The 26,956-nt window shown below is 57.0% G+C and overlaps 8 protein-coding genes across 8 annotated transcripts; 3 read left to right on the plus strand and 5 right to left on the minus strand.

Annotated features, from left to right (window-relative positions):
• Positions 1-294: 294 nt before the first annotated feature.
• F5Z01DRAFT_667574 (uncharacterized protein) lies at positions 295-1,675 on the plus strand (the record flags this gene model as incomplete). The annotated part of the gene is made up of 2 exons (XM_046264287.1): positions 295-486; positions 540-1,675. 2 exons carry the CDS (start codon positions 295-297, stop codon positions 1,410-1,412), a joined length of 1,065 nt encoding a protein of 354 aa, XP_046113943.1. The 3' UTR covers positions 1,413-1,675.
• A 2-nt stretch (positions 1,676-1,677) lies between these two features.
• Positions 1,678-2,477, plus strand: F5Z01DRAFT_714922 (dUTP diphosphatase). The gene is made up of 2 exons (XM_046266512.1): positions 1,678-2,028; positions 2,088-2,477. The coding sequence occupies exons 1-2, from the start codon at positions 1,788-1,790 to the stop codon at positions 2,339-2,341; spliced, it is 495 nt and encodes a 164-aa protein (XP_046113944.1). The 5' UTR covers positions 1,678-1,787; the 3' UTR covers positions 2,342-2,477.
• On the minus strand, positions 2,478-3,878 carry F5Z01DRAFT_667578 (Ribokinase-like protein; the record flags this gene model as incomplete). Its single annotated transcript, XM_046264288.1, has 4 exons — positions 3,665-3,878; positions 3,593-3,603; positions 3,460-3,539; positions 2,478-3,395 (listed from the first exon to the last, which is right to left on the minus strand). The coding sequence occupies exons 1-4, from the start codon at positions 3,716-3,718 to the stop codon at positions 2,479-2,481; spliced, it is 1,062 nt and encodes a 353-aa protein (XP_046113945.1). The 5' UTR covers positions 3,719-3,878.
• A 529-nt stretch (positions 3,879-4,407) lies between these two features.
• Positions 4,408-5,704, minus strand: F5Z01DRAFT_432689 (proliferating cell nuclear antigen, N-terminal domain-containing protein). The gene is made up of 2 exons (XM_046259695.1): positions 4,536-5,704; positions 4,408-4,474 (listed from the first exon to the last, which is right to left on the minus strand). Exons 1-2 carry the CDS (start codon positions 5,301-5,303, stop codon positions 4,457-4,459), a joined length of 786 nt encoding a protein of 261 aa, XP_046113946.1. The 5' UTR covers positions 5,304-5,704; the 3' UTR covers positions 4,408-4,456.
• Positions 5,692-8,411, minus strand: F5Z01DRAFT_667587 (Mysoin-binding motif of peroxisomes-domain-containing protein). Its single transcript, XM_046264289.1, has 2 exons — positions 7,323-8,411; positions 5,692-7,266 (listed from the first exon to the last, which is right to left on the minus strand). Exons 1-2 carry the CDS (start codon positions 8,183-8,185, stop codon positions 6,162-6,164), a joined length of 1,968 nt encoding a protein of 655 aa, XP_046113947.1. The 5' UTR covers positions 8,186-8,411; the 3' UTR covers positions 5,692-6,161.
• A 535-nt stretch (positions 8,412-8,946) lies between these two features.
• F5Z01DRAFT_432833 (uncharacterized protein) lies at positions 8,947-15,663 on the minus strand. The gene is made up of 2 exons (XM_046259698.1): positions 10,761-15,663; positions 8,947-10,704 (listed from the first exon to the last, which is right to left on the minus strand). Exons 1-2 carry the CDS (start codon positions 15,468-15,470, stop codon positions 9,052-9,054), a joined length of 6,363 nt encoding a protein of 2,120 aa, XP_046113948.1. The 5' UTR covers positions 15,471-15,663; the 3' UTR covers positions 8,947-9,051.
• Positions 15,664-16,228: 565 nt separating this feature from the next.
• F5Z01DRAFT_432907 (uncharacterized protein) lies at positions 16,229-18,672 on the plus strand. Its single transcript, XM_046259699.1, has one exon. The coding sequence runs from the start codon at positions 16,376-16,378 to the stop codon at positions 18,557-18,559; it is 2,184 nt and encodes a 727-aa protein (XP_046113949.1). The 5' UTR covers positions 16,229-16,375; the 3' UTR covers positions 18,560-18,672.
• Positions 18,673-19,111: 439 nt separating this feature from the next.
• F5Z01DRAFT_684236 (uncharacterized protein) lies at positions 19,112-20,644 on the minus strand (the record flags this gene model as incomplete). The annotated part of the gene is made up of 2 exons (XM_046265916.1): positions 19,112-20,575; positions 20,630-20,644. 2 exons carry the CDS (start codon positions 20,642-20,644, stop codon positions 19,112-19,114), a joined length of 1,479 nt encoding a protein of 492 aa, XP_046113950.1.
• Between the last annotated feature and the right edge of the window lie 6,312 nt (positions 20,645-26,956).

Below are 26,956 nucleotides of genomic sequence, written 5' to 3' on the forward strand. Positions count from 1 at the left end.
ACGGACGGAGCGTTCTAGGCAGACAAGAAATTCGCTCGATGCTGTGTGTAGTACCAGCGTTGTCGCTCGGATGCGGTCGACTTGGAAAGATGACCAAGGGTGTTGCGCAAAGGCGGAGACACAGATGATCGACAAGGCCAAAGAAGACGTTGAGCGTCGCGCGAGATGAAGAAAAGGGACGGACGGGGGAAGGAGTCGAGGCACCGCCGGGCGCTGAAGCCTGAAAGCAACAATCACGTGACTGGCTTTGGCTTCAAGTCAGCCCACCACCTCAGTCGCATGAAGAGCAGCTGAATGAAACAAGCACGCGCGCTTAAAGCCCGATTCAAGTTGACAGTGATTCACTGCATAGACACAAGGCACAGCGGGAGGACCATGGACAACGACGCGCGACGTGCAGAAGCTACTGCGTACACTGCCAACCTAGACTTCACGCTGAAGGAGCTGCAGCGCAAGGTCCAAGAACACGAAGACGAGCTGCAACGCGTGAGGCCCCCCAGTCCACGCTACGAGATGTGAGCTTAGCTAACGCACCGCAGCTGAAGGCAAATGACACAGCTATTGCGCAAACGCCAGCTGGACAGGCCAAGGTTGTAAAGAAGGCCCTCGAGGAGGTCACAAACGCAGAGCCCTTCCTACCACATGCCAGTTCTACGCTGCCGGCCCTGCTGGCTCTCAGAAGGACGCACCAAACGATCATCGAGTCAAGGGCCTACTTGGAATCGCAAAAATCCGTCCTGAGCCGCGAGAAACGGCAGCTGGAAACTGGCCAGGCCGACCTGAGAGACCAAACACTCCTCAGCGAGGCATTGGATGCCCGCATTGTCGAGTTGAAGGCCGAGGTGTCGTCTAGCGCACGGGCACCACCTGGAGACGGGGCTCGCAAGAAGAAGGAAGAGCTACAGAAGAAGAATGCCCACTACGACGCCGACAGCAAGCGACTGTTCAGAGCCTTGGACAAGTTCATTGACGAGCATCTGGCCGTCATGCTCGCAGCAGAGGAGCTGGGTGGACCTGTCGTGGGCGACCTCATGGACATTGACGGAGCAGACCTTGCCTCTGGCTTCAACGCGCAGGGCAAACTGAACCGACCCAAGGAGGGCAGCGTCAGCCACGAGAACATGGAGGACAAGCGCCAGCGACGACTCGACGAGATCTGGGGCCCTGCAGAGAGTGGTGCGGCGCGGAGAGACGAGGATGAGGTCGCGGCGGCGGGCCGAGAGATGAAGGAGCTGATCCAGGCCCTGATGGGTCAGCTGCAGGATGCCGGCGGGGATTCTTCCTCCTCATACGTGGTGCTGTCGAGGGAATCCGCCGCCGCGAGGTTTCTCGTGAGGAGCAAGGTGGCCCAATTCCATGCGAAAGATGCGTCGCGACTACGGTTGATTGACTTTGGGAGGGAGTTTGATTGATCTGGAGGCGCCCTGGGGTCAACGCTGGAGGAGCTCATCACGAAGCATGCACCTCGACAACGAAGCGGCGAGCAGTCCCTTTGAAACATGCCTGATCATGGAGAAGTATTGCATAATGAAATCAAGACTCATAACCAATTGCTATTATTAGTCTGGGAATTGCCCCGTTGATGTTCAGCCAAGAAGCTCTTCAAACCCCTGCCCTCCATTGGCCAATGCGCGCCCACGACGCGTCTCAGCTGGCCCCGCGTCGCGTCACCGCCTTCTTCTTTCTTTCTGTCTTCGTCCTCACCCATTCCCTCGTACGTACTTGAGAACCTACTCAATCAAATAGTACTCTCAACCACCTTTGTCCAGACCCCCCCCCTGCACAGAATGACCTCAGCCTCCAACGACGCTCCGACATCCCCACCCGCAAAGCGCGTCAAGACCGACGACACCATGGCCGAACCCAAGCTCCTCGTTAAGAAGCTCTCGGACAAGGGCCGTGTGCCCACCCGCGGCAGCGCCTTTGCCGCTGGCTACGACATCTACGCCGCCAAGGACACAACCGTCCCTGCGCGGGGCAAGGTGCTCGTGGACACGGACATTTCCATCGCCTGCCCCGCTGGTACCTGTACGTGACCCCCCGAGAACCGCCCCCTGCACCGCCAGCTGCTGACACGAGACCATTAGATGGCCGCATAGCGCCTCGCTCCGGCCTCGCCTCCAAGAACTTTATCGACACGGGCGCGGGCGTCATTGACGCCGACTACCGTGGCCAGGTCAAGGTCCTCCTCTTCAACCACGCCGAGACGGACTACGAGGTCAAGGAGGGCGATCGCGTCGCGCAGCTCGTCCTCGAGAGGATTTACACGCCCGAGGTGGAGGAGGTGCAGGAGCTGGAGGAGAGCGTGCGCGGTGCTGGCGGGTTTGGCTCGACTGGTTGAGGGATGCCGTCGTGATGATGAGACATGAGACAATGAGAAAGGATAGAGTGACATGGCACGTACAGGTCAAGAAAGTCACGGGAAAAAGAGTCTATAAGCCATCTATGATAGAAGTAGGCGAGACAAGAGACGAGTTTCTACATCTCCTTCGCCCGGAACTGCACCTTTGGATCACGCAGACAATCCGGGTTGCGCACCAGTTGCAGCTCGGCCGCCTTGCTCTTGACGAGGTGCATCTTCTTGTCGTCCTTCTTGTCGTCCTCGGTCATGCCACGCATCGTCTTCTCCACGACCTGGCCCATGCGCTCGCTTGTCCGCGACAAGAGCTCGTGCATGCTCGCCAGCGTCTTCTCGGCCGCCTTGGCCAGCGGCAGTTCGAGAGTCGCCACGTCGTCGCCGCTCTGCCAGCTCGTCGTGCCGCCGAGGCCCGGGACGGCCGAGACGGCTTCGCGCATGCGGACCACCATGAGGGCGGCAAACATGTCGCCCGTGCCGCTGAAATAGCAGTTGATGGCCGGAAAGACGATTTTGAAGAGCCGCGCCTGCCCGGCCGACGTCATGGTCGAGCCCACCACCGACAGATGCTTCCCCGCGGAGGAGGGCAGGTCTTCTGGCGCGTGGGGCAGCGTGACGGACGTGATGACGACGTGGGGGATCTTGTAGGTGTCGTGCAGCGCCTGGATGGCCGCGGTGAGACTGGCCATGTCCTTGATCGCGACGCCCGAGAGCAGTTCCGCCTCGAATTGATTCGGCAGGATGAGGTCTGCGTACGGAACCAGGCCTCTGTATGCCGGCACCACGTCCTCTGCCACGTACAGTCGCCCATTGTCCCCCATGACGGGGTCGAGCACCCAGAAGAAGTTCTCCCTGTTCTTCTCCTTGAGGGCCTTGGCGATGGCCCCGACGGCGTTGACGGCTTCGGCGCCCGGTATGTACCCGGAGAGCATCATGTCAAAGTCATCGAGGTAGGCGGACTGGAGCCCCTCGTAGAGGGCCGTGATCTCCTGCGCAGTGGACTTGGTGCCCTGCCATTGTCGGTAGCCGGTGTGATTGCCTTTTTTGCCATGTCAGCGGATGGACGGACGCAGGATCGGTGCAGCAGGCCGTGGTGTCCTTACTGAATTGGACGGTGTTGAGGGCTGCCACGTCGCAGCCTAGGGACTGGAGGGTGAAGACGGCGATCTTGTTGCCGACGTAGCTACAGACTCAGCCTCACGTGCAGACACAAGTACAGGATCATGTAGGGTTTACCCTGAGACAACCTGTGCGGGTGCGTGGTGAGCGATTCGTTCTCGGATTGAAGATGGAGGAGTCTTGACATACATGACTGGCCACAGCCAGGACTCTCGTCTCCGGCACGGGAAGCAGCGAGGTCATATTCTTGTGCAGTGTGCTGGGAGCAATGCGACGCACAAGATGACGGCAGGGTCCGCGAGATGATTATATGAAGAATGAGGATAACGTGTGATGTATGAATGATACTAAGACGTGAGTGAGCGATCAGTGAGCGAGGGAGTGAGTGAGTGAGTGAGTGAGTGAGTGAGTGAGTGAGTGAGTGACTGCGATCTCGGGAAGGTATTACGCATCAGCGACGATGTTTCCACCACGAGGTCGGCAGCTGCAGCACGATGTCTCTCTCCATCAGATCAAATGCCTCTTCCAGGCTCCGCCAGCCGGGCTTCTCCAGTTTTTCCCATGGAGCCAGAGCCGATGGTGGTTCTGGAATGTCAGAATCGAGCAGCACGCACTTGTTGGACTTGCTTGGCCTGCCCCGCTTCTCCTCCAATCATCGCCGCCCCTCCCTCCATCTTGTCCTGTCCGTTGAGACTTTAGAGGTCAGGCAGAGAGAGAGATTGTGTTTGAAAAAGATATTGCTGTCTAAATCATTCGTCGTTCGTACACGGCCTTGGCTCGGACATGTCCCCCGCGTAGCGCTAATTACAGCCCGTCGACTGAACCTTTGTTCCTTCCCTGTGCTTTGCTTCGCGCACCACATGCTCGCATACAGAATAGAATAGCCACAGCCAACCCGCCTTGGGCCCCTGTTTTCCTACGAACGCCAGCCCAGCAGCGTAAAGCATTTTCGTCAAAACGGTCGTGATATTGGTCAGGTCCTTACTCTTCGTCACCAATCTAGCAGACGGGTCAGTACATGGAGGCGCAGAAGGTTAAAAAAAAAAAAAAAAAGACATACCTTGGGCGCCAGGTAGAAGCGCAGATAGCTGCCCGAGCCCAGGTCGTAGGACACGAGCAGCGGCACCTCGTTGGACAGGCTGATTGTGACGGTGGAGGAGACAGAGGTGGCCTTGCAGAAGTTGACGAGGTACTTGAGCGAAAAGGTCAGGCTGACGGGCTCGCTGAGGTTGATCTCGACATTGTCCTTCTTGCTCTTGTCGTCGAGGGTGGTGTTGTTGCGGAGGGTGACGCTGCCGCTGCCAATGTCGCCGTTGGCCGAGAACTTGATGCCGTCCTTGGACGCGTCGATGCTCACCGACTCGGACATGGCCGCCAGGTCGGTGCAGATGCGGCGGAACTCGGTCGAGCTCATCGTGATGGCCGCCGCGTACTCTGTCTCGGGGATGCCCAGGTGCTCCTGGTCAATGTCCATGAGCTTGAGGTCGTACTCGCTGATGCGGTCGTTGGTGCTCGTCTCGAACTGCAGGTTGACCACGTCGGGCGTGTCCTCGGCCTTGAGCGTGAGGATGTCGTCGCTCTGCGCCGCGCGCAGCACCTTGGTCAGCGACGTCAGGTTGACGCCTAGCGCAATGTTGCGGTCGCAGCGGTACGGCGAGAAGGCCTCCGCCTTGAGCATCATGGACACTAGCGCCACGTGCGAGTTGTCCATGGCCTGCAGCGCGATGCCCGAGTCATTGCAGTCAAAGTTGCAGTCCTGGACCAGGTCTTTGATGGAGTCCACCACCTTCTTTATGAGATCGGCTTGTTCGAGGCGTGCTTCCAACATGGTCTGTCCCCCTCGTTAGCTAACTTGGATTCGCACGCACGACTGAACTGGGCGTGAATGCACTGACCGCTGATTGTGTGATGGGTGTGGATTAGTGAAGAAGAGTAGAGAGCACAAGTGGCAAGTATGTGTGACAGGCGAGTCGATGTCGATTGAAAGGCTGTTGTGGTAGACTTGAGCGGAGGAAGAGGTAGATCGAGCTGAATGGTGGTGATGGTCACGTCAAGTTTGCTCAAGTACTTTACGCGAGGGGGAGCTTCTGGCGGGCGGGCTGGAGACGCGTCAAAACGCCAACCGAACGCGGGGCACGAGACTTCGCGTTTGCGCCCAAGTGAAAGCACCCAAGGTACTTACTACTTAATATTCATCACCCTTGCCCACCTCCGCACATTTATTTAATTAAGAGGCCGATGAGATCAGTCAGGCGCCCTCGTGCAAGTAATTCATTGTGCCAATTATTGCAAATTGATTCGCTGGGCGGCACATTCTGCAGCGACCCAGGTTATGTGCGTACTATGTACATGTCTGTCCCAATGCGAGACCCAGCAATCCCCGACGCCAGACTATGCATTTTTTAATTCCAACCAGCAAGCAAGTAGAGACAGAGGAAAGACGAAGGTCTCCCTGAGCCTTCTCCGGGTTCGTGCACCAGAAAGCCCATGCCTCATGTGGTGGCTACGAAGCCGTAGTTTGTACAGCGATGAGTGCATCGCCCATATTATGTCCAAGAACAAATAAGTAAAGACGAAAAAAAGAAAGGGAAAAAAAGATCGTGGTATCGTATGCTGCTTCAGCAGCCGCTGTTGTCCGCGATTTGTGCGACTGATAGTCAGTGGGGAAACAAAGGGGGAAAGCCCTTCACATGGACATGACCCTTGTATTCCCAGGAGGCGCGCTCGTCCTGGTGCGAGGGCGGAGGTTGATGACGGTCTCCAACTCCTTCATCATGCCCCTCGTGGCCTCCACGTGTTGTCGTGCCGTCGCTCTCTGCTCCCTCTCCTCCTTCACCTTGGCGATCCGCTCCTCTCGCGTCAACGTGCTGCGCTGTCGGGGCAGCGCCACAGCCTCAAACACCTCACGCTCCGGCTCGTCTGACGGTAGCGGAGACTCGCCCGTGAGCTTCTTGAGCGCCGCGGCGGCGTCGCCCTCCTCGTCCACCGTGGTGAGGCCGCTCAGGGATGTGGTCGGCGAGATGAGCGCGCTCATCGAGGAGAGCCTCTTCTCGTTGCGGTCGATGCCCTGGGCAAGCGCGGCCTTGCCCTCCTCCCACACAGCCATGAGCTCCTTGAGGTCGCTGCCGATGGACTCGTACTGTGTCAGGAGGTGAGGGGCCAGCTCCGTCAGGTCCTGCGAGTCGTTGAGCGCCCGGTCGGACTCCTCGCGCAGTAGTTGCAGTTTGGCCCCCAGGCCACGGATGCCCGAGCCCAGCGAGTTGAGCTTATGCAGCTGTGATCGCCATCGTTCCCTCCCCGGTGTCAGAGGTGTCTTCGGGGCCGAGGGAGGCGGAAACGACTCCTCCTCGTGCAGTAGATCGCGCAGTTTGACCATGCTTGCTTTGGTGCTGTCGTTCAAGCTCCTCAGGGCTTCGACGGCCGTTGTCCAGCGCATCAGGTCCGAGCTCTCCCCGTTCGCATCCAACGCCAGCAGGGAGCACAGGAACACTTTGCGGATGATGTGGAACCGGCTCGCCGCGATCTTGAGGGTGCGCAGCGATTCTGGGTCGTCGAATTCTTCCTCGTCGAAGCCGCGGTTGGCGTCGGAAATGTCAAAGTCGCTTATCTCGTAGATGTCGAGGTACTTCTCCAGATTTGTCTGCTCGGCGAACCCGCGGACAACCGTCGACACCTGTATGTACGTCTTCAGCACGTCTGCGATGGTCGATCGGAGCGCTTTGCGCAGGCGCGCACACTTGCGATCTTGGACCTTGTCCTCAATGCGCGAGACGGGGGGTAGCGGCGCAGAGCTGGATCGTTTGTGTTAGCAACAGCGACATGGACATACACGGTCTGGGCAACCTACATCCGGTATCCTCGCGATACGAGGCCGACATCCTGAATCAGCGAGAGTGCCGACCCGACGACCCCGTCTAACTCTTGCGAGGCCGCCACAAACGCTGCCACCTCTGCAAGCGACTGCTCTCTCCGATATCGTAGCCACTGCCTCTTCATGTAGACCTGGCCGACGAGCACACCCGCCGCAGCCAGCGCCACCAGAAACACCAGCCTCTTCTTCGTCACACGGGTCGTTCCCTTGCCCAGTACCCAGCTCAACACCGTCGCGACGGCCAACGCGCCCAGAACAGACGCCGCCATCCCCTCAGTCGAGAACGTCGGCCCGTCCGACCCTGCCATGCCCTCGCCCGGGTCGAGGGGCCCCTGCGACGGGCCCGGTATCGAATGCCCGCTGAGCAACTGCGACGCCACGATTACGTATCTGAACTTTTCGAGAAACTTTGCATTGTCCGCCCGGTCGATGCTCGCCGCCATGGCTGTGCTGTAGTTCCTCTTGAGACCCCCCTGCGCCGTACCGCCTCTTCCCAGGGGTCGTATGTCCAGTCTCGGTAGCGCAGCACTCTTCTTGGGGCCACCTCGAATATGCGGTCGCCCCGTTGGCGCGAAGCGAGGACTCGGGCTGGGCGATGTGGACATGACACTGCTCTGATCGTGGCCGTCCACGTCGTCGTCGTCGTCATGTTGCTGTACTGCGGCGCCCCATTCGCTCTCGTCGCCAGAGCCGGCATCGGCGCGCAGGTATGCGGCGAGGGGTGTTTCTTCGTACACGACGGGCTCCATGGGCACGGGGCGCGTGACTGCGATGCGTGGAAGAGGGTGTACGGGCGCTGGAAGGAGGGACGTGGTTGAGTGCGCTGGGCGCGGATGCATGTGACTGATGGTCGGTTTCGGCGGGTTCGACGCTAGTCTAGGGTAAGTGAGATTAAGTTGATGCCAGTCGATCTGTCGTCATGGCTTGCGCGATCCTCTTGCGGTGCAGACAAAGGAGAATATGCTCAAAGTTTAAGGAATGAGAAAAGAAAGGGAAAAGACAGTGGGATTGATTGACGTGGAGGAGGCTCAAGATCAAGGAAACAGGTAGGACGATTAATTAGCAAGTGACCACAATGAACAAAGGAGACGGACAACGGACAGACAGGTCACAGACATCAGCCGCTAGTACGAATGGGGTCATTCGGATCACGGGCAGGCGGAGAATGAGTAAGCGAGGCGTGGCGTCCGATTGGCTATAACGCAGCCCAGCTATGCCACGCGGCGAGTTCCCTAAAGGTACGTACCGAGCACTGTAAGGTCCAGTCGTCTGCGTCTCCCACAACCACTCACACGCTGTCCTGCCCAATTCACAAACTGCTTGTGTCTAGCTATTTCAGCCCATGTGTCTGTCTTCAAAAGAGCAGCGCATCATGCCCGAGCTCCCCAAGCCTCTGCCTGACCAGAGGAGGGCTGTGTGTGCGACGCATGAAATTACACAATCTGCCTCCATCTGGGGTCCACGGGGGTTCTAACGTTAGGGGCCCCGCCCCCTAACTTTAAGGGCCTAATAAAGTCTCGCCCAGTGTTTTGGTTTGTTTGCAACAGGGGCTTTGTTATTATCGCCCGGGAAAGCAGCGACTAATATAGTCCTACAGTGCTCAGCATCTCACATTTAGACAGAAATGTGTATCATTATTGTCATTATTCGCATCTCCACGAAGATCATGAATTCCATCGCCGAAGACATGCCCCCGCCAAGCTGACTATCTATCTGCCGTACCTCGTCTGCGCAATCCTGCTTCTCTTGTCTTTGTCTTCTTCCTGTCCCTCAAGGCTAGTGTCCTCATGGCCGAGTCCCAATCCCAGAACCTCACATCCCTCATCCCACCCCCAGGCCCTCGGGACTCCGCCGTCGCTTGACCCCAGTGCTTGTCACTGTCCACATGAATAATTCCCTTGGCCACTTTCATGCTGCCCCGATGCGCAAGCATCGCATCGCCCTCTCCGGTGAACTCGTCTGTCCAAGCGAATCCACCGCCCATGTTCCGCCCTCCCCTCACCCTGCGTGGCCTCAATCTGCGCCAGACCCAATCCTGCAACGCCTCGCCCCGGTACGCATATAGCAAAGCGATCAAGACCACCACAAGTGTGACGGGCAAGCCCGTTGCCCAGAAGATCTTCTGGGAGAATTCCGTGTCCCGAATATCAGTGACATTCATGCCCATGAAACTGGTCACAAACGACAGGGGCAAGAATAGCAGTGTGACAAAGGTAAACACTCGGATTGCCTTGCCGTGGTCCTCCTCCAGGATCTCAATTGTTTGCTTGACTTGCTCTTTCAAGAATTGAGACTTTTCGCGCAAAGTGCTGATGCTCTGGGCTTTGGAACGAAGTAACCTCTGTTGACGGCGGCCAAAGTCTCGCTCGATTCTGAACAAGCCCTTCCTATCACACGTCGTTGGGCGCAGGGAGCCCGGATTCAGTAACTTGAGGTAGTTGCTCAAGACTGTCTCTTGCGAGTCGAGCAGGCCATGCAATGCATCCAGCTCCTCCTCCAGCGCGCGGATATCTAGGAACACTCGTTTCTTCGGTCGGCGGTTGGCTTCGAAGCGAAGCTCTGATACGTAACGCTGGTACAGCAAGAGGAAGTCCGGCATCCCAGGATTGGTTGAGGGAGCGTGCGGCAGAACAGGCCTGTTTTGTAAATTCGCAACAAGCGCCATGAGAAGGAACTCAGCCCCGACGGACTCGATACCAAGACCATCGATATGCCGACTGGTGCCCTTCATCAGGATGATATCCTTCTTCGCATCTTGTAGGTAGTCGTATGCCAGCCCCTTGCTCATTTCTTCCTGTCTGATGAGCCTCTCAATCTTGCCGTTGATGTAGGCTTTTTGGCGAAGAGCCGCAGACCTTCGGCGATTGTAGAACGAGAGTAGGTGGGCTTGGATGACGAACATTGAAACCACCTCCTGAAACGCGTACACCACTTTGCTGGGGAGCGGTGGGCGCACCTTGGTAGACTGCTGACTGGCACTGGCCACCAGAGCGTGCAGTTCTCGGATGTAGCCAGTGATTGGAAGAATTCGGGCCAAGAACTCTTCCAGATGCCGCAGATGGCCGGCGCCAGGTTTTGGTGCCGGTTCGTAGTCTGTTCCCCGGACTCGGTAGATCCAGACGAAGCATGGATCATCAAAGCAATTGTCTGACTGAATAGAGCAATCGAAGTGATGCTCATGTAGATGCAACAGCGCGGCATCCGGCGAGGTATACTGCTCCTTGCCGGAACAAGCCGAACATCTAGCCCAGGACTTGCTGTGCTGTACGAACATTTCCTTTGCGGGATTGTCAAACTCAGCGACTGCGAATGACTCGCTGGGGTCATTTCTCAAGTCCATGACATCCCAGATGACTTGCTGTAAGATCCATGTCAGTTACCATTAACCATGTGAGATGCCTATCATGCGCTTACCCGAAAGATTTCGTCGACTGCCCCCCAAAATCGCACACACACATGGTGATTGACATGGTCACCCGAATCAGGCATATAGGCTTGAAAAATCTCCCTCGACACATTGAACAGCCGCCGCATGAGCTCCTTGTCATGACGTTTGCTCTGTATGGACTGCTTCTGCTTGGCGGACGGGGCCCCGAGGCCGGATAGAGACCGCTCAAAGGATTGCTCCCCGTTGTTTGCCTGCTCCTGGCTTCTGTTTCTGCTGTTCTTAGCGCTGTCCGTAAGAGTGTCCGGGTCGGGTGTCGGGTCATCGTCGTCAATATCTCCCTTCGAAGTTTGATCTGCCTCTGTATTTTCAACTTCTGGCTCAGCCGACATGCTGTCTCCCATCTTGTCGCGCACATCGCCTTCCAAGTGTATCCGTTTTGTAGCGGGCTGATCTCGCAGAAATCCGTGTCGCTGAAGGACATCATCCAACGAACAGCTGTACGTGCGGGAGTATAGTCTTGAAACGACACTCTTCGAGATCGAATGTTTTATGGTTCCCAATATGCTCACCAATGACTTCTCGACCTCGTCCTCAGTGCGCTCATCCTTGCCAGTCTTGAGTCTCCATTGCAAGAACGGCACCAAGCGCATTCTTGGACAAACTTCATCCAGCGGCAAAAGGGGCCATTCGTATGTGACAGTGATTGGTACGCCCAAGTCAGATATGAGGGGGCGGATATCCATGACATACTCATCGACCCAGTCAGCCTTCTCGTCAGCCGCGGGGTGCGGCTTTGACCTATAAAACCCACGCAGCTTCTGGGTTTCGAAGATAGAATCGGTTTCGGGATCAAAATCGATAAGTTCATAGCGTTTCGTAAATATTTCGCGCCCGTCGACGTCGAAAGCACGCCGGAGAATGAGCCTCATGATCACCGAGTCATTTGCTACCCCCAGAGGCGTCCGTTCTATAGTTGACAGCGTAGGGGCAAGACCCGGGATCACAGGGGCGTCGACCTCATATAAAACCCTCTCCTTATATGCCTTTTGTTGTTGCCCTTTTACTCCGACGCCTGTATGTATCGAAGTTGCGCTTCCCACAGTAGATATTGAGGAGCTGCTTGATTCGCTCGAGTGGTCAGAATCAATGTCGAATCCGTGTCCCGATGACACGTCCTCGCGCGGCTGGAAGATTTCCGGGTCAGCCTGTCGATAGCGATTTGAAGCATTCACAGCATAGCTCGAAACAGAATCAGATCTGCGATACGTTGACCTCTCTCGTGCCGAAACATGTCTTTCGCTCCAGGGGTGAATTGGCGAGCGGCTTCGGAGGCGTGACGAGCCTTGGGTTGAAGAAGTGTAACTTGAACGTGCATAACGCAAGCCTGGGTCAATGCTTGGCCGCCTGACAAGATCATGATGATGAAGAGTAGGAGAAGGTAGGGGGTCTTTGACGTCCTCCTCCCACTCAACCCTTGTTTGTTTCGGTTGATGGGGCTGTTTCTGGGTCCCCTCCCCTTTCAAAATCTCAATACGCTGCTGCATGTCAGGGATGGCACCATATTTGAGATCTGCCGCCATATGGAAATCGCGTGTATTCTCAGCGTTACTGAGTTTGTCCAGGAGCTCAGAGAGACGCTGCTCAGCGCGCACGAGCTCAGCAGCTGGCGGCCCGGTGCTCTCAGTGGCCCCCCCAAGACCCAAAGATGGCTCACGAGACAACGATTGCCGCCGTGGCAACGTAACTAAGGGCTGGGTCAGTGCAGGCGAACTCCGTCGTAGCATATTCCCCCAGGGTGCAGAAACGGTGACTGCCCCTGTTGGCTCCGCGGTTGTGCTAGTGTCCGAGAGAATCGAAGGTAAGAGGGCATCTTCGGGACGTAGAATGAGCTGCATGCTGCTAGAGTGAGCATTGTTCTGCTCAGGACTTGGGACCGCCGTGTTTACGCCATCACTGTCTGTCGGATGAACAGCTTCGTGCATGCTGCGGGCCGTAGACTCTCCTGAAACAGGCGATAGTTGATACTGCGAGTTGCCACTGGGAGCATCATTCCCTTCGCGTATGCCCCGAAATGGGCTATCGGCATAACTTTCCCTATCATGCCGGATTAATGCAGCGCTCATCTCCATGGCACGCACTTTGTCATTACTCGGTTCTGCTTGATGCTCCTTGAACTCTTTGAACGGAGAGATCGGTCTCGGCCGAGTTCTTGTGTGTTTGGCCCCGCGCGCAAGCAGTACTTCTGTTTTCGCGCTGCCCAAATGAGCATCCGTATAGAGCTTGGGGCCTGGGTGAGGTCGGTCCCGGCTAGAGCTGCGGTGAGGATACGGGAGTCCATAACTCCTCGTCGCTGGGCGGCACTCTTCGTCATCATAATACGGATAACGTGCACAACTTCGGCCCTTTTCATTCCCCACCTCAGGCTGCTGGAGCACTACTGACAATGTGAGGGGTGCAGTATGTTCGCTTTCCAACATCGCAACCCAGCGACTGGGGGTTAGGATATCCTCGCCCTTGTATATCGCCCACATGGACGGATCGGCATTGTGACCCGCGACAAGCGCAACAGCATATTTCAGAAACTCGGCGAAACTGTAGTCAGGCTCAATGACGACAGGATAGGAACGGTCATTCTTGTCCACTAGTCGAATGACAAGAGGCTCCTCGGCGCCGGGCGATCGATCGTTGACGAGGATCGTGTCACCGCGTATATCAGCTGCAGATTGCTCAGACATTGTTATGAGCACGTCCGACCCAATGAGAAGGCACCAGAGCTGGTTGATGTGCAGCACATCTTTGCCCGGCTCTCTGGCACCCACCTTCTGCACTACCTGCCCGCTCTCGCGTTCATTTCCCACATCGTACCCGTACAAGGATTGCAGGAGACTTCGCGGTCGGTACTCCGTGTCAGAGCCGCGGCGGCTGAGGTACTGGCCCAGGACGAGGAAAGGAGACGCCAGGAATAGTACGGGCGTCACTGCATTGGCTTGCCTGCCTCTCCCTTGCGCAGTACTCTCCGTTCCCACGCAACGCAGAATGCAGCCAAGTTCAAGATGGGGGCCGCATTCCGAGGGCCCAGTGAATTGTTCCTTGACTCTTTCCAGCGTCTCCATGGTAACCGATCTGGCGTCTTCGGTGACAAAGGGACAGTTGAGAACCAACCGCTCCAGTGGCTTGAACCTCAGTGCAGGCTGCTGTACATGTAGCCATCGCATTTGAGCAAGGGCTCCGATGTCCAGTGTCCTCGGACCAGAGGGACAAACCAACGTGGTCCTACCCACTCCAGTCTCAATTGTAGAATACTCCGATGCCTGAACAGTCATGAGCTCCGTCTTCGATAGCTTGTCAGTAAGAGATGTGATGGGTTGCCTCCAGGCAGAGGCCTCAGGGGCGACAGGTAGCTCCTGGCTCGGGGTACTGGTGTGAACTGTCCGGTGTCCCCCGTTGAGACGCAGTTTTACAGAGAGTCCTGCTTTCTCCACCTCTCGGGTCGTGTTAGGATAATAATCAATCACGTCGCGATCAACGCTCAGGTCTGTTTGGCTAGCGTAGCTGTCATTCGATGCGTATGTTTCTGGCAACGAGGTCGTTTGTTCAGCCTCGATGTCGACTGGTTCTGGCGGCCCCCTAAGGGACCGAAGGTGCTTTTTCACGCCGTCTAATTCCTCCTTCAAATGTCTGAGGTTCGTCTTGCGCACGATTTCCTTGTCAAGGCAGTCGTTGTGCTGCTCTGAAAGGGAAACGTCCAGCTCGTGTTGCATGTTGTTCGCCTCTACCACCTCCTCGTCTAGTGACGCCATGCGTGCCTCCAACTGGTGCGTTCTGACTTCCATATCCAGCTGACGCCTTTCGCTTTCCCTTTCGGTCTCCACGCGCTGGCGTAGCAACGTGTCTGTCGACACATCAAGGGGCAGCTCTTGCAGTTGCTGTGTAAGTGCGTTTTTGACGGCGACAAGCCTCAAATGCTCCGAGGCGTCTGCGGGTTGCAAGTTGGAGCGCTCGAGCTCTACCTTGGCAATTTCAGCTTCCACAACCTCTGCTAGACTAGCTTGATTGTGATCAGGCAGCATGCTCAACAGCTTTTCGATGATGTTCTTCCTGGCATTGCGAACATGATCATCGAATGAAGGACGATCCGATCGCAATCGCTGCAGCTCGATCTGCATCTGCTGTCGTTGCTGCATTCGTAACCTATTTTCCGTTCGTAGCTCCAAGCAGCGGTTAACTATTGCACCCCTTTTGCGGTTCCATATTTCGTTATCGTCATTAAGAAGCTTCTCCTCCCGCTCGATCTGATCGTAGAGGCTCGATCTCTTTGCCAGTGTTTCAAGTGCTTCTGAGCCCTCGGGCCCTTTATACCAATCTTGCCGCAACGACGAGCGGGAGTAGGAAGGGGACGGCGATCGACGGCGTTTGTAGTGTCCTCCATAAGGATTTGGTGTGATTATGATTGGGGATGGAGACCGCCGTGTGACCCTCACTGGCGATATATAGCGCGCTCTAGTTCTCTCACCCGATAGGGAGCGTGGCCTCCGTGGTAGCACATGATAATTTGAATCGCCATACTCGCTGTCGCTGCGGCCACGTCCGCTATGTAGGCCGAATTCTGGTGACGGCGGCTCGTTGTACTCACGACGCGGTGATATATATCGGCCCCTTGGTCGAACTCGAATCTCAACCTCATCACTATCGGAATATGGCGCGTCGGGATCATTGTCGGGGGGGAGAAATGACATGACGAGCAGCAACCAGTCAGCCTGGTGATCGACACTACCGTGTCCCGCAGCGATTCACAGTGCTGCCGAAGACCCAGAAAAGCGCAATTTCTAGTCTTTACTTTGGAGGGGTACCACTTTGGTTAAGAAGGTTTCCAGCTGAGCGACGAGGCAGGCCAGGTAATAATATAACAGCTGCAACTCCATGGTTGTATCTGCATGTCAGCCCTGCCACCCCTGCTGGCGCCAGCGCCGGTACAAACCCACGAGGTGAACCCAATTGACCATCCATTAACCATTTGACTGAGAAGCGGCAGGGACGAAGCCGGAAATAGGCATTCGTCCCCTCAGAGATAGAGAAAGCGATAACATTCCATCCAGCGTAAGTAGGTTTGGGTACGCATTGTTCAACAGCTCAAGCTTGAGTCAATGAGTGTGAATGGTGAGTGGGGTCTATCGCGACGGGTGGTTCGCTCAGGCATGATGCAGAAATTGTAGAGCACAGCCTGTCGGTGGGTGAACAGAGACAATGCAATTGTCGACTCTGCTCCCCTTGAGTGGCATCTTTGAGTACTTTGTTTCGTTGTAGGTGATGTGGAACAATGAGCTTTCCGCATCTCCCACAGATACTATAATTTACTAAGGAAATCTGGAGGGAAAGAGCGATCAGCGAGCCGATCCGCATGTGGATACTTGGTAGTTGTGATTAGTGGAGCTGGAGCTCGTCCACGGAACAGAGTAATGCCGCAAGCCGGCTCCAACAGCAACCACCAATTCGAGTGCAATTGACGTCGCGACACATCTTGCCCGCCAGGCTGGAGTCGGCAACCTCTATGTACACAATTGTTACTCGCCTCACGCCGTCACGACTGGACATGCCGACACCATAAGGAACCGAACCCCCCCAAAAGCACTCGGACGGCCCAATGGCCACCGCGTCTCGATGTCGTGCCAAAACCCGGCAACCGACACCGAGCTCCCAAGCTGCCATCTGGGTCACTGATCTGATGCTACGCCAGACATACGAGCAGTTCCAGCGCCGGACCCTCATCACCAGCAGCCTGAGCGGCGCACACAATAATTCGCCCGAGGCACGACGACGGCGCCTGGGGCGCAGGCAATTGACGGCTTTTCTCGAACCTCCGTCGCCGTACCAGCAGTCGTGGTACTTTGAGCTGCTAGGCAACAAGAACGAGTGGACATGGCACCCGCCGTCCAACGCCGAGCAGCGAAGGCAGAAGGAGGCCAAGATCACAGTCGAGAGCGTTCTGGAGAAGATCACACGATGGCTGGAGGCGTCGGACCTGGACAAACCCTTTTTAGACCCACCGGTCGATGATGCTCCAAGCCTCGACACAGCACCAAGTGCTGCAGAGCGCGGCGCCCTGCTCACAGAGGTGGATTCTCTCCGTCGCGAAGTGGCTTCCTTCCAAAAGATCGAGGATGGCCGGTTAAAACACGCACTCAATGCCTGCTGCAAGCAACTACAGTCACGCATCGACCGCCTGGACTTTTCTGCCAACGATGTGGCGGCACTGTTGCTGCCGAGCACGCACACGGACTGGCACCCCGATCTCACGCGTAAACAGCACACCATGATCACGCATCGACTCGCGAAAACAATGTTCGACATGTTGTTCGCCGTGCACAAAAAGGCACCTACGACGCAGACGCTCGAGGCACTGCAGGCTATCGTCACGGGCATCTACGCAATGCCCCCGAGCCATCACCAATTCCGGCTCTTTTCATTTCTCATGCACGTTCCACTATCGGGGCGCGATGCCGTCCTTGACGAGGAGGGTCTCAAGTATATCCTAGAGGCCTTTGTCAACATTCATGGCGACTACATTACAGCACTCCCGATGCACGAGTGGCACGTGCGAATCGCCAAATTTTCAGAGACTTTCAATAAATTCCCGACGTCGGTGCTCAAATCACTTGTCGACGGTGGCAACGTGTGGAGCAACGACTCATCCCGTCAGCGGGACCTGACGTGGCTGCTGCTCCACGCCCTGAGCACAAAGGAAAGCGTCACAGATGTTCTAGTCATGGCCCAGACTTTTCGCGAGCGCCACGGGCGCTCGGAGAATGAGGGCTTCACGTCGGCCGAGGCACGGGCCCTGGTCATGGCGCGCATGCGCGCAGGCGGATTCGTGAGCAGAGACTGGGTCGTCGACATGCACAAGCAAAGCGCAAGATACTCGCGTGAAGCGTCGCGCTGGACGGCGCTCGCCGCGACATTCGAGGACCCGACGTTTCAGGGTAACAACGCGGCGCTGAGATTGCAGGACTTTGTGCAATTCCAGCCGTTCGACAAGATGGTCACGCGCTTCGACGTGCAAAGGTGGCATCTCCAGGCTCTCATTCTGTCGTGGATAGATCCCGAAGCCAGCCACTTGGGCCCTGCAGCCCTCCGCGTTATGGAAAGGGTCGCCGGTTTTACAAACGCGAAATCCATCAATGTCCGATTCTTTGAGGAACTGGAGCACGTCTTCCACATCTTGCGCACCGGGGGAAAGCTACTCATGCTCGGTAAAGGACAGGATACCTCGGCCTTGCCAATGGATACTGTCCGCAAAAGGCTTGAAGAGCTTCTAGTCCGGATGGCCTGCCGGTACATGCAGTCCAAGGAGTTGAGCAACCGCCAGGCCTTGAAGGGTGTTTCTCTGTGTCTCCAGGCTAGCGAGACCATCGCAAGGCCTGTGTCCGGCCTGGGGGGGCAACCGGCCGTGGGCTCGCCAGCCGTACTGCGTGTTGTGTCCGAGGTTGTGTTACAAGATCTCGAGCACGGGCAGTACGGGAGAAGCGCGCGTTTACAGTGGTTTGTTGGCAAAGTCCGTCAGTACCACGGCGAATGCGAGGCGGACAAGGTCCAGAAAACACTCCACGGCTGGCGCAATTTATTGGCTGCCCGTAGCGCGCAGGCATGGACTTTGGCGAACGAGGGAGTTAACTCCCAGCCGAAGCGGAAGAGACGCGCCGAAAGACAGGGAGCATCTTTGAGTCCCGTCGAGGCTTCATCGGTGGCGGACGAGACACTTGCACTGGATACGTCTACTGCGTCCCCAGATCCGTTTGCCAACCTCAGTGCTGAGCGCAGGACATCCTGAGTTATGAAGTGTGATGGCCATCGTTCTGCATCCCCTTCGAGATATCATGGGAGAGGACACACCTAGATAAAGATGATGAATATACCCAGCTAGTGTTTACAAGCGAGCCCATTATGAGTGTCCCATTGTCACCTCGACATCGGTGGCACTGGCGCATAGTGACTATATCTGCATTTTGCGGCGCATACTCTAAGTACCACTAGAGCCCTTGTCATTAGTAGTGTCCATGTGATCAAGAGTAGGCATGTGAGGCATGAAGAGAGCATGCGTAATAGATTGCATAGGACATAATACATAAACATGCCGGCCGTGATAATCTAGAGAGAGAAAATCAAAGAAATATAAAAAAAGAATAAAGAAAGAAAATGGAAACAAAGAGCACCCAAACCTAACGCAAATAAAACCCTGGATATCATAACCAACCGACCCAACCGTCTGCACCCCTTTCCCATACCCATCCGTGTAATAGATCCTGGACCCGGGCCTTGTGATTCATTACCCCAACCGATTCTATTCCCATCCCACATCGTGCACAGAGATGTATTGGTGCACCTACTCGCCCATGTGTTCCGTGACGACACTGATGTGGCTGCGGCCACCGAGCAGCGACGCTCCCCCAGCGTCACTCGATGCCGCATAGCCCCGGCGCCCCTTGGGCGTCGCGACAACCACCTGGGCGGGGCACACCACAATCTCCTCATCCCCTACACCATCATCGCCGCCCCGCTTGACCACGAGGGGGAAGAGGACGACGCGGACTACTGCGCCCTCGGCCTCGAGGTCTTCGTTGGACGACGTGTTCTTCCCAGAGCGCTCATTCATCATGCTGGCGTTGAACTGGACCGTCGCCGCCAGCTCGCCTTCCGAGTCGTACTCGGGCTGCAAGGGCGGAAGCATCATGTACTCCGCCTTTTGCGTGCGCATCTCGATGGACAGATCCACAGCCTCGCGGAGGACACGCCGCAGCTGGGTCTGGATCTGGCTCTCGAGATTGCCCGGCGGCGGGAGAATCTTGCAGAGCGTCTGGAAGATGGCCTGGACCACGGCCTCGGTGTCCTGGTCCTTTTGTTGCTTGAAATTGTCTCGCTTGGCGAGAAGGGTCAGCGTCACGGCGCGCCACTGACGGACAGCGTGTGGCGGCCCGACCTCTGTCAGGTTCTTCTCGAGCGACTTGAGCTTCTGGCGCTGCTCTCTGTCCATGCCAAAGAGGTAGCGCGTAAATACAAACTCCCAGATCATGTTCATCGTCATGGACATGAAAATGTCCCGACGCTTGACGCGATCTGCGAGATATCTGTCGACATCGGAGCCGTCCAGCACGGCATTGTCGAGACGGTCAATGGTCTTCTCATCATTGATCTCGCTGGTCAACCGGCACGCGCGCATGTCGGAGAACTTGGAGAAGCGCAGCACCCACTGCTGGACGTGGGAGCAGAGCTGCTGGCAGCGGTTGTCAAAGTGATCCTCATCTCTGATGTCGAGGAAGTCGCTGTCGGCAGCCTTGGACTCGAGTATCTTGCGCTGCATCTCGCGGATCTGTTCCTTGGCATCCTCGAGCTGCGCGCGCAGTTCGGCAATCTCGGCGTCCTTGTCGGACAGCGACTGCTGGAAGGTATTGTGGGCGCCCCGCGCCTCGGTGAGCTCTCGCGTGACGCTGGCATGGCGAGACTCGAGGTCTGTGTAGCGGCCATGGTCTTGTTTGGCGAGCTCGGCGTTGGCGCTGGTGAGGCCATCGTTGACTTCGGTGAGGCGTGTTACTTCATTCTGCAGGAACTGCAGGGACGCCTTGAGCGACTCGATCTCGGAGTCGCGGTCGGATAACGCAGTCGCGGCGCGTTGAGCCTGCGTGAGGTTCTGCTCGGCGTGTGATCGTGCCTCGCTCAGCATGCGATTCTCTGCGAGGAGCTGGTCGACTCTGGATTCCAGCTCGAGCACCTGCATGCTCTGTCTGCGTCGCATGCTGTGGGGCCGAGTCGGGGATCTGGGCGAGCCGATGCGGCCCTCGCCAAAGCCATCCTGGTCATTGTCAGTTTGATGGGAATCAAAGGAAGGGGGATGGCAGCGACTCACGTAGACATCGGTCATGTCCTTTTGACGGACACGACCCTCGTTGGCGACGGGTGTCGGGGTGTTTTGTTGACGGAGAGCTCTTAGGTCGCCGCTCACGCGCTTGTCGACCCGGCGAAGTGGAGGAGTGGGGGTGTTTCTGGGCGGCAGCTGGGGGGTGCTGCTGCTGCTGCTGTTGCTGCCTGAGCCTCCCAGTCTGCCTCTGCCTGGACTTTCAGGCCGCAGCTTGAGTGGCTCAGGCGTGTGTTTACGCACGAGGCTGGTGTTGGACAGGGAACGTCGCGCCTGTGGCTGAGGCCCCACCGTAGCCCCACCATGACCGTCTTGTGGCTGGAGCTTGCGGCTGGTGCTCGAGTGGTCAGAGACGCTGCGAGAGGAATTGGCTGCTGGAGCTGGACCAACTCCAGCTGCCTGCGAGAGCTCGCCATAGTTGCGTGACCTGACGCTGCGCAGCGACGGTGACTCTCGCTGTTCTCTCGATACTCTTGGTGTCGTCCCCGTTGGTGGCGTTGCAGCCGCCTCGCGCAAGTCTCCGTAGCCCTTTGACTTGCTTGACCTCAGTGATGGCGATTCGTGCAGTTCCCGCGGGCGTACAAACGAGGGCGACTCGATGAGCTCCCTCGGCTTTGGCAGTGTGGGCGTGTCCCTCAAGTCTCGAGTGCGTCCTATCGATGGAGACTCTCGAAGCATCCGAGGCTGACTTGTCGTTGCGGGCGTCGAAGCCGCAGCTGGGCTAGAGGGCTCGCATTGTTGGACCACCGCTTTCCTTGTGCTTCTTCTCTTCTCGGGCTCTGGAGTCAGCTCAAGCGCAGCTGGCTCTTGTAGCACTGGAGTCCCAAAGACCGTTCCCACCTTTCTGTTTGTAGGCGTCTTTGCCGCCCGCGCTTCAGGCTCGTCTCGATTGCGTTGTTGCTCCTGCCCCTCTGCAGCCAGACGAGCACGGCTGCGACGCTGATGGAGTCTTGGTGCCCCGGCCGCAGGACCACTGTCAAGCTTGACATCACTTCCCGCTGGCTGTAGTTCTCTGCTCGCGTAGCTTGGCTCGGGCTCTGGCTCAGGCACTTCTTCCACAGCAGGTAGAGATCGCGCCGGCGACAGCCGTGAGCCCCCATAGTCTGAGTTTAGGACACCAACAAGGGCTGATGCTTGTGTATCTTCCTGCAACAGGCCACTCGTAGGCACTTCCACATCCGAAGGGAATCGTAAAAGGCTGGGCGGCGATCTAGACACCGGGATCATCTCGCCGCGACCCGCGACTGGACTCTCTTCCACCTCCATGTCGTCCAGGGGCGCACCTTGACGAGGTGTCTCTTTCCATCCGCCTTCGGACCCTGACAAGCTTTCACCTTGAGGGGTCAACAGCGCTTCATTGCCCTCGACTGTGTCGACACCGAGAAGGGACTCGCCATGTGGAGCTACAGGTGTTGTCTCGAGTAGTCCCGGTCCTCGAAGCTGCTCCGAACCGAGACCCTGGTCGGATTTGTCCACTTCAGTCGAGCCAATAGCCACGACTGGTTCTGTGAGTGCCCTGGCCTCCTCCTCCTTCGACTCCGGCTTTTCGTCCACAGCCCGGAAACGTTCGTCTTCTTTTTCCTCCACCACCTTCTCCTGTTTCTTGCTCTTCTTCTCCTTCTTCCCGCTAGTGCTCTTGGACGAGGCTGTCCCTGCGGTGAGTGCGGCGCCCGCTGCAGCCATGGTCAACGACTCCCCAGCAGACGTCTCTGCTGAATCTTGGGGCACTGTTGCTTCTTTTGCCAGAGGTACTGGCTCAGCCGATGCTTCAACTTCTTGCATCATGACGTCGTCGTCTTTCCTGGGCTCATGACTGGCGGAGTCTTTGTCATGGATTTCTTCAGTAGACTCAGTGATGTCTGGCATCATGATATCGTCCTCAGTCATTGGAAAAGTTTGAGTGCGTTCCAGTGCCGGAGACACTGCCATCGGAGTTAGGGCCACGTCTCTGTCCAACCTGTCATCTTTGGGCTGCTGACGGAGGTCCGCTTGGCCGCTCTGTGGGACGTCTACCAGAGCTTCAGGACCGGTAGGCACCGGGATGGGCTCTTCAGAGGGCGCTGATGTCTGTACTGATTCCTCCAGCGTTTCTTGCGCAGACATGCGCTTCTTTCCCTTGTTGCTTTCTGGAATCTGGCTTACTGGGGTAGCGTCCTCGGCTTTTCCGGTCAAGACGGCTGGCTCAGGTTGGTCAAGTTCCATGGCAGTGGCGGATTCGGATACTCTGTCAACTGGCTCTTCGACGTCTTGGCTGTCCACTTCGGCTTCCGGGTGTGCCAAAAGTGTCGTCGATGTCATGTCTTCGACCTGCAGCGAGCTGGACTCCGCACCAGGAGTATCCTCATGGCGCTCGTCTTCCGCTGCATGTCCATCGCCCTGCGGCAAGTCCCTGGCCTCGAGTGTAGCGTCCGCTAGGCTCGGAATTGCCTCGTCTTGATGAGCGGTCTCCGTGGACTCAGGTAGGCCGCCCGTTTGCTCCGCGGACTCTTCAGTCTCGCCCCCTGGTGGTGTTACCGACGCTGCAGCTAGAGCCAGCTTCTTGGCTTTCTTCTTGTCCTTCTTCGACTTCTTCGCAGAGCTCGCCTTTTCTTCCTTCTCCACCTCATCCACCTTCTTCGTTGCCATGTACTCTGGCGCTTCTTCCAATTCCTTATCTGCGGACTCCATCTCCGCCGGCACGGGTGGTTCGCCAATCAATGGCTTAGGCACATCAGGTGTCTTATGGCCAATACCGGCTGCCTTTTCCTCCATCATCTCCTCATCATTCTTAGGCAGCTCGTCACTAACTGAGGCACCCCAAGCATCCTGATCATCGATAGCAGCTTCAGCAGGTTTTGGAGAGGGTTCTTCTGTCGCTGCTGGGGCTGTGTCGACCTCAGCAGATATAGCGGGTCTGTCGGCGTCGCCACCTTCGTCGACAAGCGGCTTGGAGTCGCGTGGCTCGGGCAGTTCCTCGCTTGCCTCTACAGGCGTGGCTGGGTCCAATGTTGTAGTAGTGGCTGGCACCTCAAAGGGATCAGGGAGCCCCAGAGCCTTGGCTTCCTTCTTACGTTTTTTGATCTCCTTCTTTGACATGCCTTCTGTTGATAGTGGTTGCGCCTCAGGCTCATGACCTGCAATGACCTCCTTGTCATCGTGGGCAGAACCGGTGACATCGCGAGGTGCCATAGCAGTGGCGACATTGGGGTCGACGTTTTGGGTGGAAGTGGGCTCTTCGACTGTCGTGGGCTGGACGGGCTCTTCGACTGCCGCTGGTTGTGCTGCGGACAGCTGAGCAACTTCAGAGTCAGCCGCGACCTCGGTCACCGCCGGACCTGCGCTCCCAGCTTGATCAGCAGGCAGCTCCTCCACAGGCTCGGGCTCCTTCGGAGTTTCAAAAGTCGGCTCCCGGTCCGTTGCTGCGACCTTAGACTTTTCCTTCTTCCGCTTCTTCTTCTCCTTCTTAGACAGGCCGGCAAGGTCTTCGTCATTGTCGTCAAATAATGGTGTTGCGGGCTCTTCAGTGACAACGGGATCTTGTGCACTGTCCTTTGTCGGCTTGGAATCGGGTTCCACCTCCGCCTGCACTTCCTCAGAGATCGTAGCGACCGGCGGCTGAGGAGTTTCAATCACCGTGATATGGTCACCGGCCATGATGGCAGCATTGTCTTGTGTGACTTCCGCGGGCTCAGTGATTTCAACAGGCAGCTGTGGTCTTTCCGACACGTTGTCCGGTTCGTCAATCCCAGGCTGAGCCAAAGACTCAGAAGCCGTTCCAACTTCCGCTGTTGGCTTAGTAGCTTCTAATGGCTTCTTGTCTTGGTCGGCAGCTTCCTGTGCGGTAGATTCCGAGACTTCTGTCGTAGCCTTAGCCTTTGCCAGTGCCTTCTTCCTCTTTTTCTTCTCTTTGCTGGAGAGCCCCTTTGCCCAGTCTTCATCCTCCTTGTCTGCTTCCCTAGTCTCATCTACCGGCGCCTCGATCTCGGCTGCCGGTTCCGCAACCGAGACCTTCTTAGTTGCTGCTGGTTCGGTCCCCACAGGCTCAGCGGGAGCTTCGATTTCTTGATGGGCATCGGCTTGAGCGACCTCGTCAGAAGTTGGCTGTCCTTCTGCTTCGGCTCCTCCCTTAGCCTGACCGCTCGCAACTTCAGTATCCAGTGCACGAGCCTGAGCTGCCTCAATTTCCTTCTTCCTGCGCTTCTTCTCTTTCTTCGACAAGCCCACAGCCCAGTTCTCGTCACCCATGGTCTCCTCAGCAGCAGGGCCTGGCGGCGAAGTTGACGCGGCTGCCGGAACTGACTCCACTTGGTCGCCCTGCTGGGCACTGATAGTCTTTTCCTCTTCTTCCACAACGGCAGGGGTAGGGGATTCGGAGCTCTGGGCATCTTCAGCTCCAGCCTTCTGTTCTGCGGTATGCTCCTGCTGGGTTTGGTGCTCTTCATGCCGTTCTGCAGCCGTCAGTTCTGAGTCGATGGGAGTAGCGACCTGATCACCCTCGGTTGAACGCTCCAACGAAGCACTGACAGGGACTGCAGCAGGCTCGGGGGGTTCAGGGGTGACGCGCGTTGCATCAGCAGCCGCTTGCTCGGCCAATGCTTTCTCGCGCTCCTTGAGCTTCTTTTTCTTCTGCTTCTTGGTCAACCCAACGGCCCAACTTTCATCGACGTCTTCGTCCGGGGCAGGCTTCGGCTCGTGGGGCTGAGAAACGGCATCAGCCTCACCTGCGTTCTCGGCCTCGGCTAGAGGTTTCTCAGTCGAGGCAGAGGGCAAATCCTCGGCAGGGGGTTCCACGACGAGTGCAGAGGTCTGTTGCCCGCTGGCATTAACAGTTGGCTCAACAGGTACTTTCTCTCCTGCAGGCTCTGCCTTTTCCTCCCGTGTTGAATTCTCGTTCTCTTCAAGGGGCGCCATGGGGGCGAGAGGACCATCAGAAGAGACTTGCGGCTTCGCAGGGGGTTCTTCCGAAGCATCTGCCTGGGGCGTCGGGGCGCGTTCAGGGTCCTCTGAAGCGGCAGGGGTCACTGAAGCGGCTGCTGCCGCCGCCTCTGCTTCTTTCATTGCTGCAGCCTTGGCCTTCTCACGCCTTTTCTTCTCCTTTTTGGATAATTTAGACCAGTCCTCCTCCTCATGGGCAGTCGGGGCTGCCAGCACATTTACAGTGTCCTTGTCCATGGCTTCAGGAGCTGCTGGATCCTTGTCTGTAAGCGCCTGGGTGGCTTCGACAATCGGCTCGGGCGTAGGCTCAGGTTCAGCTGCATGGGCAACATTTTGATCAGCTGGTGACTCGACAGTAGGAGTGCCATGATCGACAGCAGCTTCTGGCAGAAGGGTCGGAGCAGTCTCAGCAGGATCGGCACCAGCCAGCTCGTCAGCAGCTTGTTGTACAACAGGCTCCTGGCGCACCCCCTCAACCTCGGCAGCTTGGACATCGGCATCTACTGCGCTTCGCGTTGGTTCGGATTGTTCAGCCTCCTTGCGCGCCTTCTCTTCCCTCCTTTTCTCGACGCGCTCCTTGAGCGCAGCGTGGCGTTTGCGATCCGCTGCCTTGACAAGTCTCTTCTGCTTCGCCAACTTAGCCTCAAGCACGGAGAACTCTTTTTCTTCCTCGGCTGCGAGCTGTGCTTCTGCTTCGTCTTCTGGCGAGAGGTCGAGTGTGGAATCCACAACATGTGTCGGCACCTTCACCGGAGCCAAGTCTAGGCTAGACTCGGTCTCTGTCGCCTCTTTGCCGGAGTCGGCCGGTTGAGTGGTGGCAGCTTCAATTGAAACATTGTCATCAGCACCTTCATCTGCGGCCTTGCTCATGGCGGTTTGGTCCGGCGCCATGTCCTGGGGCTGGACCTCAGCTGTTGGTGTTGCTTCCTGTTGAGCCGAAGCTCGCGCAGCGGCCATCTCCTTGAGCTTCTTCTTTTTTTGCTTGGCAGACAAGCCGAATGCCCAGCTCTCATCCTCCTCCAGCGGCACTTCCCAAGCAGTCGGCGTGGTACTTTGCTGTGTTTCAGTCGCGGCTTCTCCGCTCTGCTCTGTTGCGGGTGCGCCGATCTGATTGACAGTTTTGGCGCTGCCAGCCTCGGTGCCCTCAGTGAGCTCGTCGACTGGTGCTGTGACAACTGGTTCAACCTCAGAAGCTTCTTCCACAGTTGTATCCTTGGTAGGGGCCTCAGGGACAACGTCCTCGACCTGTTTCTCTGGGCTCTCTGAGGTAGCCTGGGGACTTGGTTCAGCAGTAGCCTGAGTAGTGGCTTCAGCGGTGGTAGTATCATCCACAGTTGGAGGAGACGCTGTTGCCGCAGCTAATCTGGCTTTCTCCATCTCCTTGGCCTTCTTCCTCTTCTCTTT

Source organism: Emericellopsis atlantica (genome assembly GCF_019669845.1).
Source record: "Emericellopsis atlantica unplaced genomic scaffold F5Z01scaffold_44, whole genome shotgun sequence".
In the NCBI taxonomy this organism is placed as follows: Eukaryota; Fungi; Ascomycota; class Sordariomycetes; order Hypocreales; family Bionectriaceae; genus Emericellopsis; species Emericellopsis atlantica.

Coding starts and splice junctions, on each gene's coding strand:
- F5Z01DRAFT_432689 (XM_046259695.1), bottom strand. CDS start 5,303: ATGTTGGAAGCACGCCTCGAACAAGCCGATCTCATAAAGAAGGTGGTG.
- F5Z01DRAFT_667587 (XM_046264289.1), bottom strand. CDS start 8,185: ATGCATCCGCGCCCAGCGCACTCAACCACGTCCCTCCTTCCAGCGCCC. Junction 7,267..7,322: donor GTATCGCGAGGATACCGGAT/GTAGGTTGCCCA, acceptor CAAACGATCCAG/CTCTGCGCCGCTACCCCCCG.
- F5Z01DRAFT_432833 (XM_046259698.1), bottom strand. CDS start 15,470: ATGTCATTTCTCCCCCCCGACAATGATCCCGACGCGCCATATTCCGAT. Junction 10,705..10,760: donor CAGTCGACGAAATCTTTCGG/GTAAGCGCATGA, acceptor TGGATCTTACAG/CAAGTCATCTGGGATGTCAT.
- F5Z01DRAFT_714922 (XM_046266512.1), top strand. CDS start 1,788: ATGACCTCAGCCTCCAACGACGCTCCGACATCCCCACCCGCAAAGCGC. Junction 2,029..2,087: donor CGCCTGCCCCGCTGGTACCT/GTACGTGACCCC, acceptor CGAGACCATTAG/ATGGCCGCATAGCGCCTCGC.
- F5Z01DRAFT_432907 (XM_046259699.1), top strand. CDS start 16,376: ATGGCCACCGCGTCTCGATGTCGTGCCAAAACCCGGCAACCGACACCG.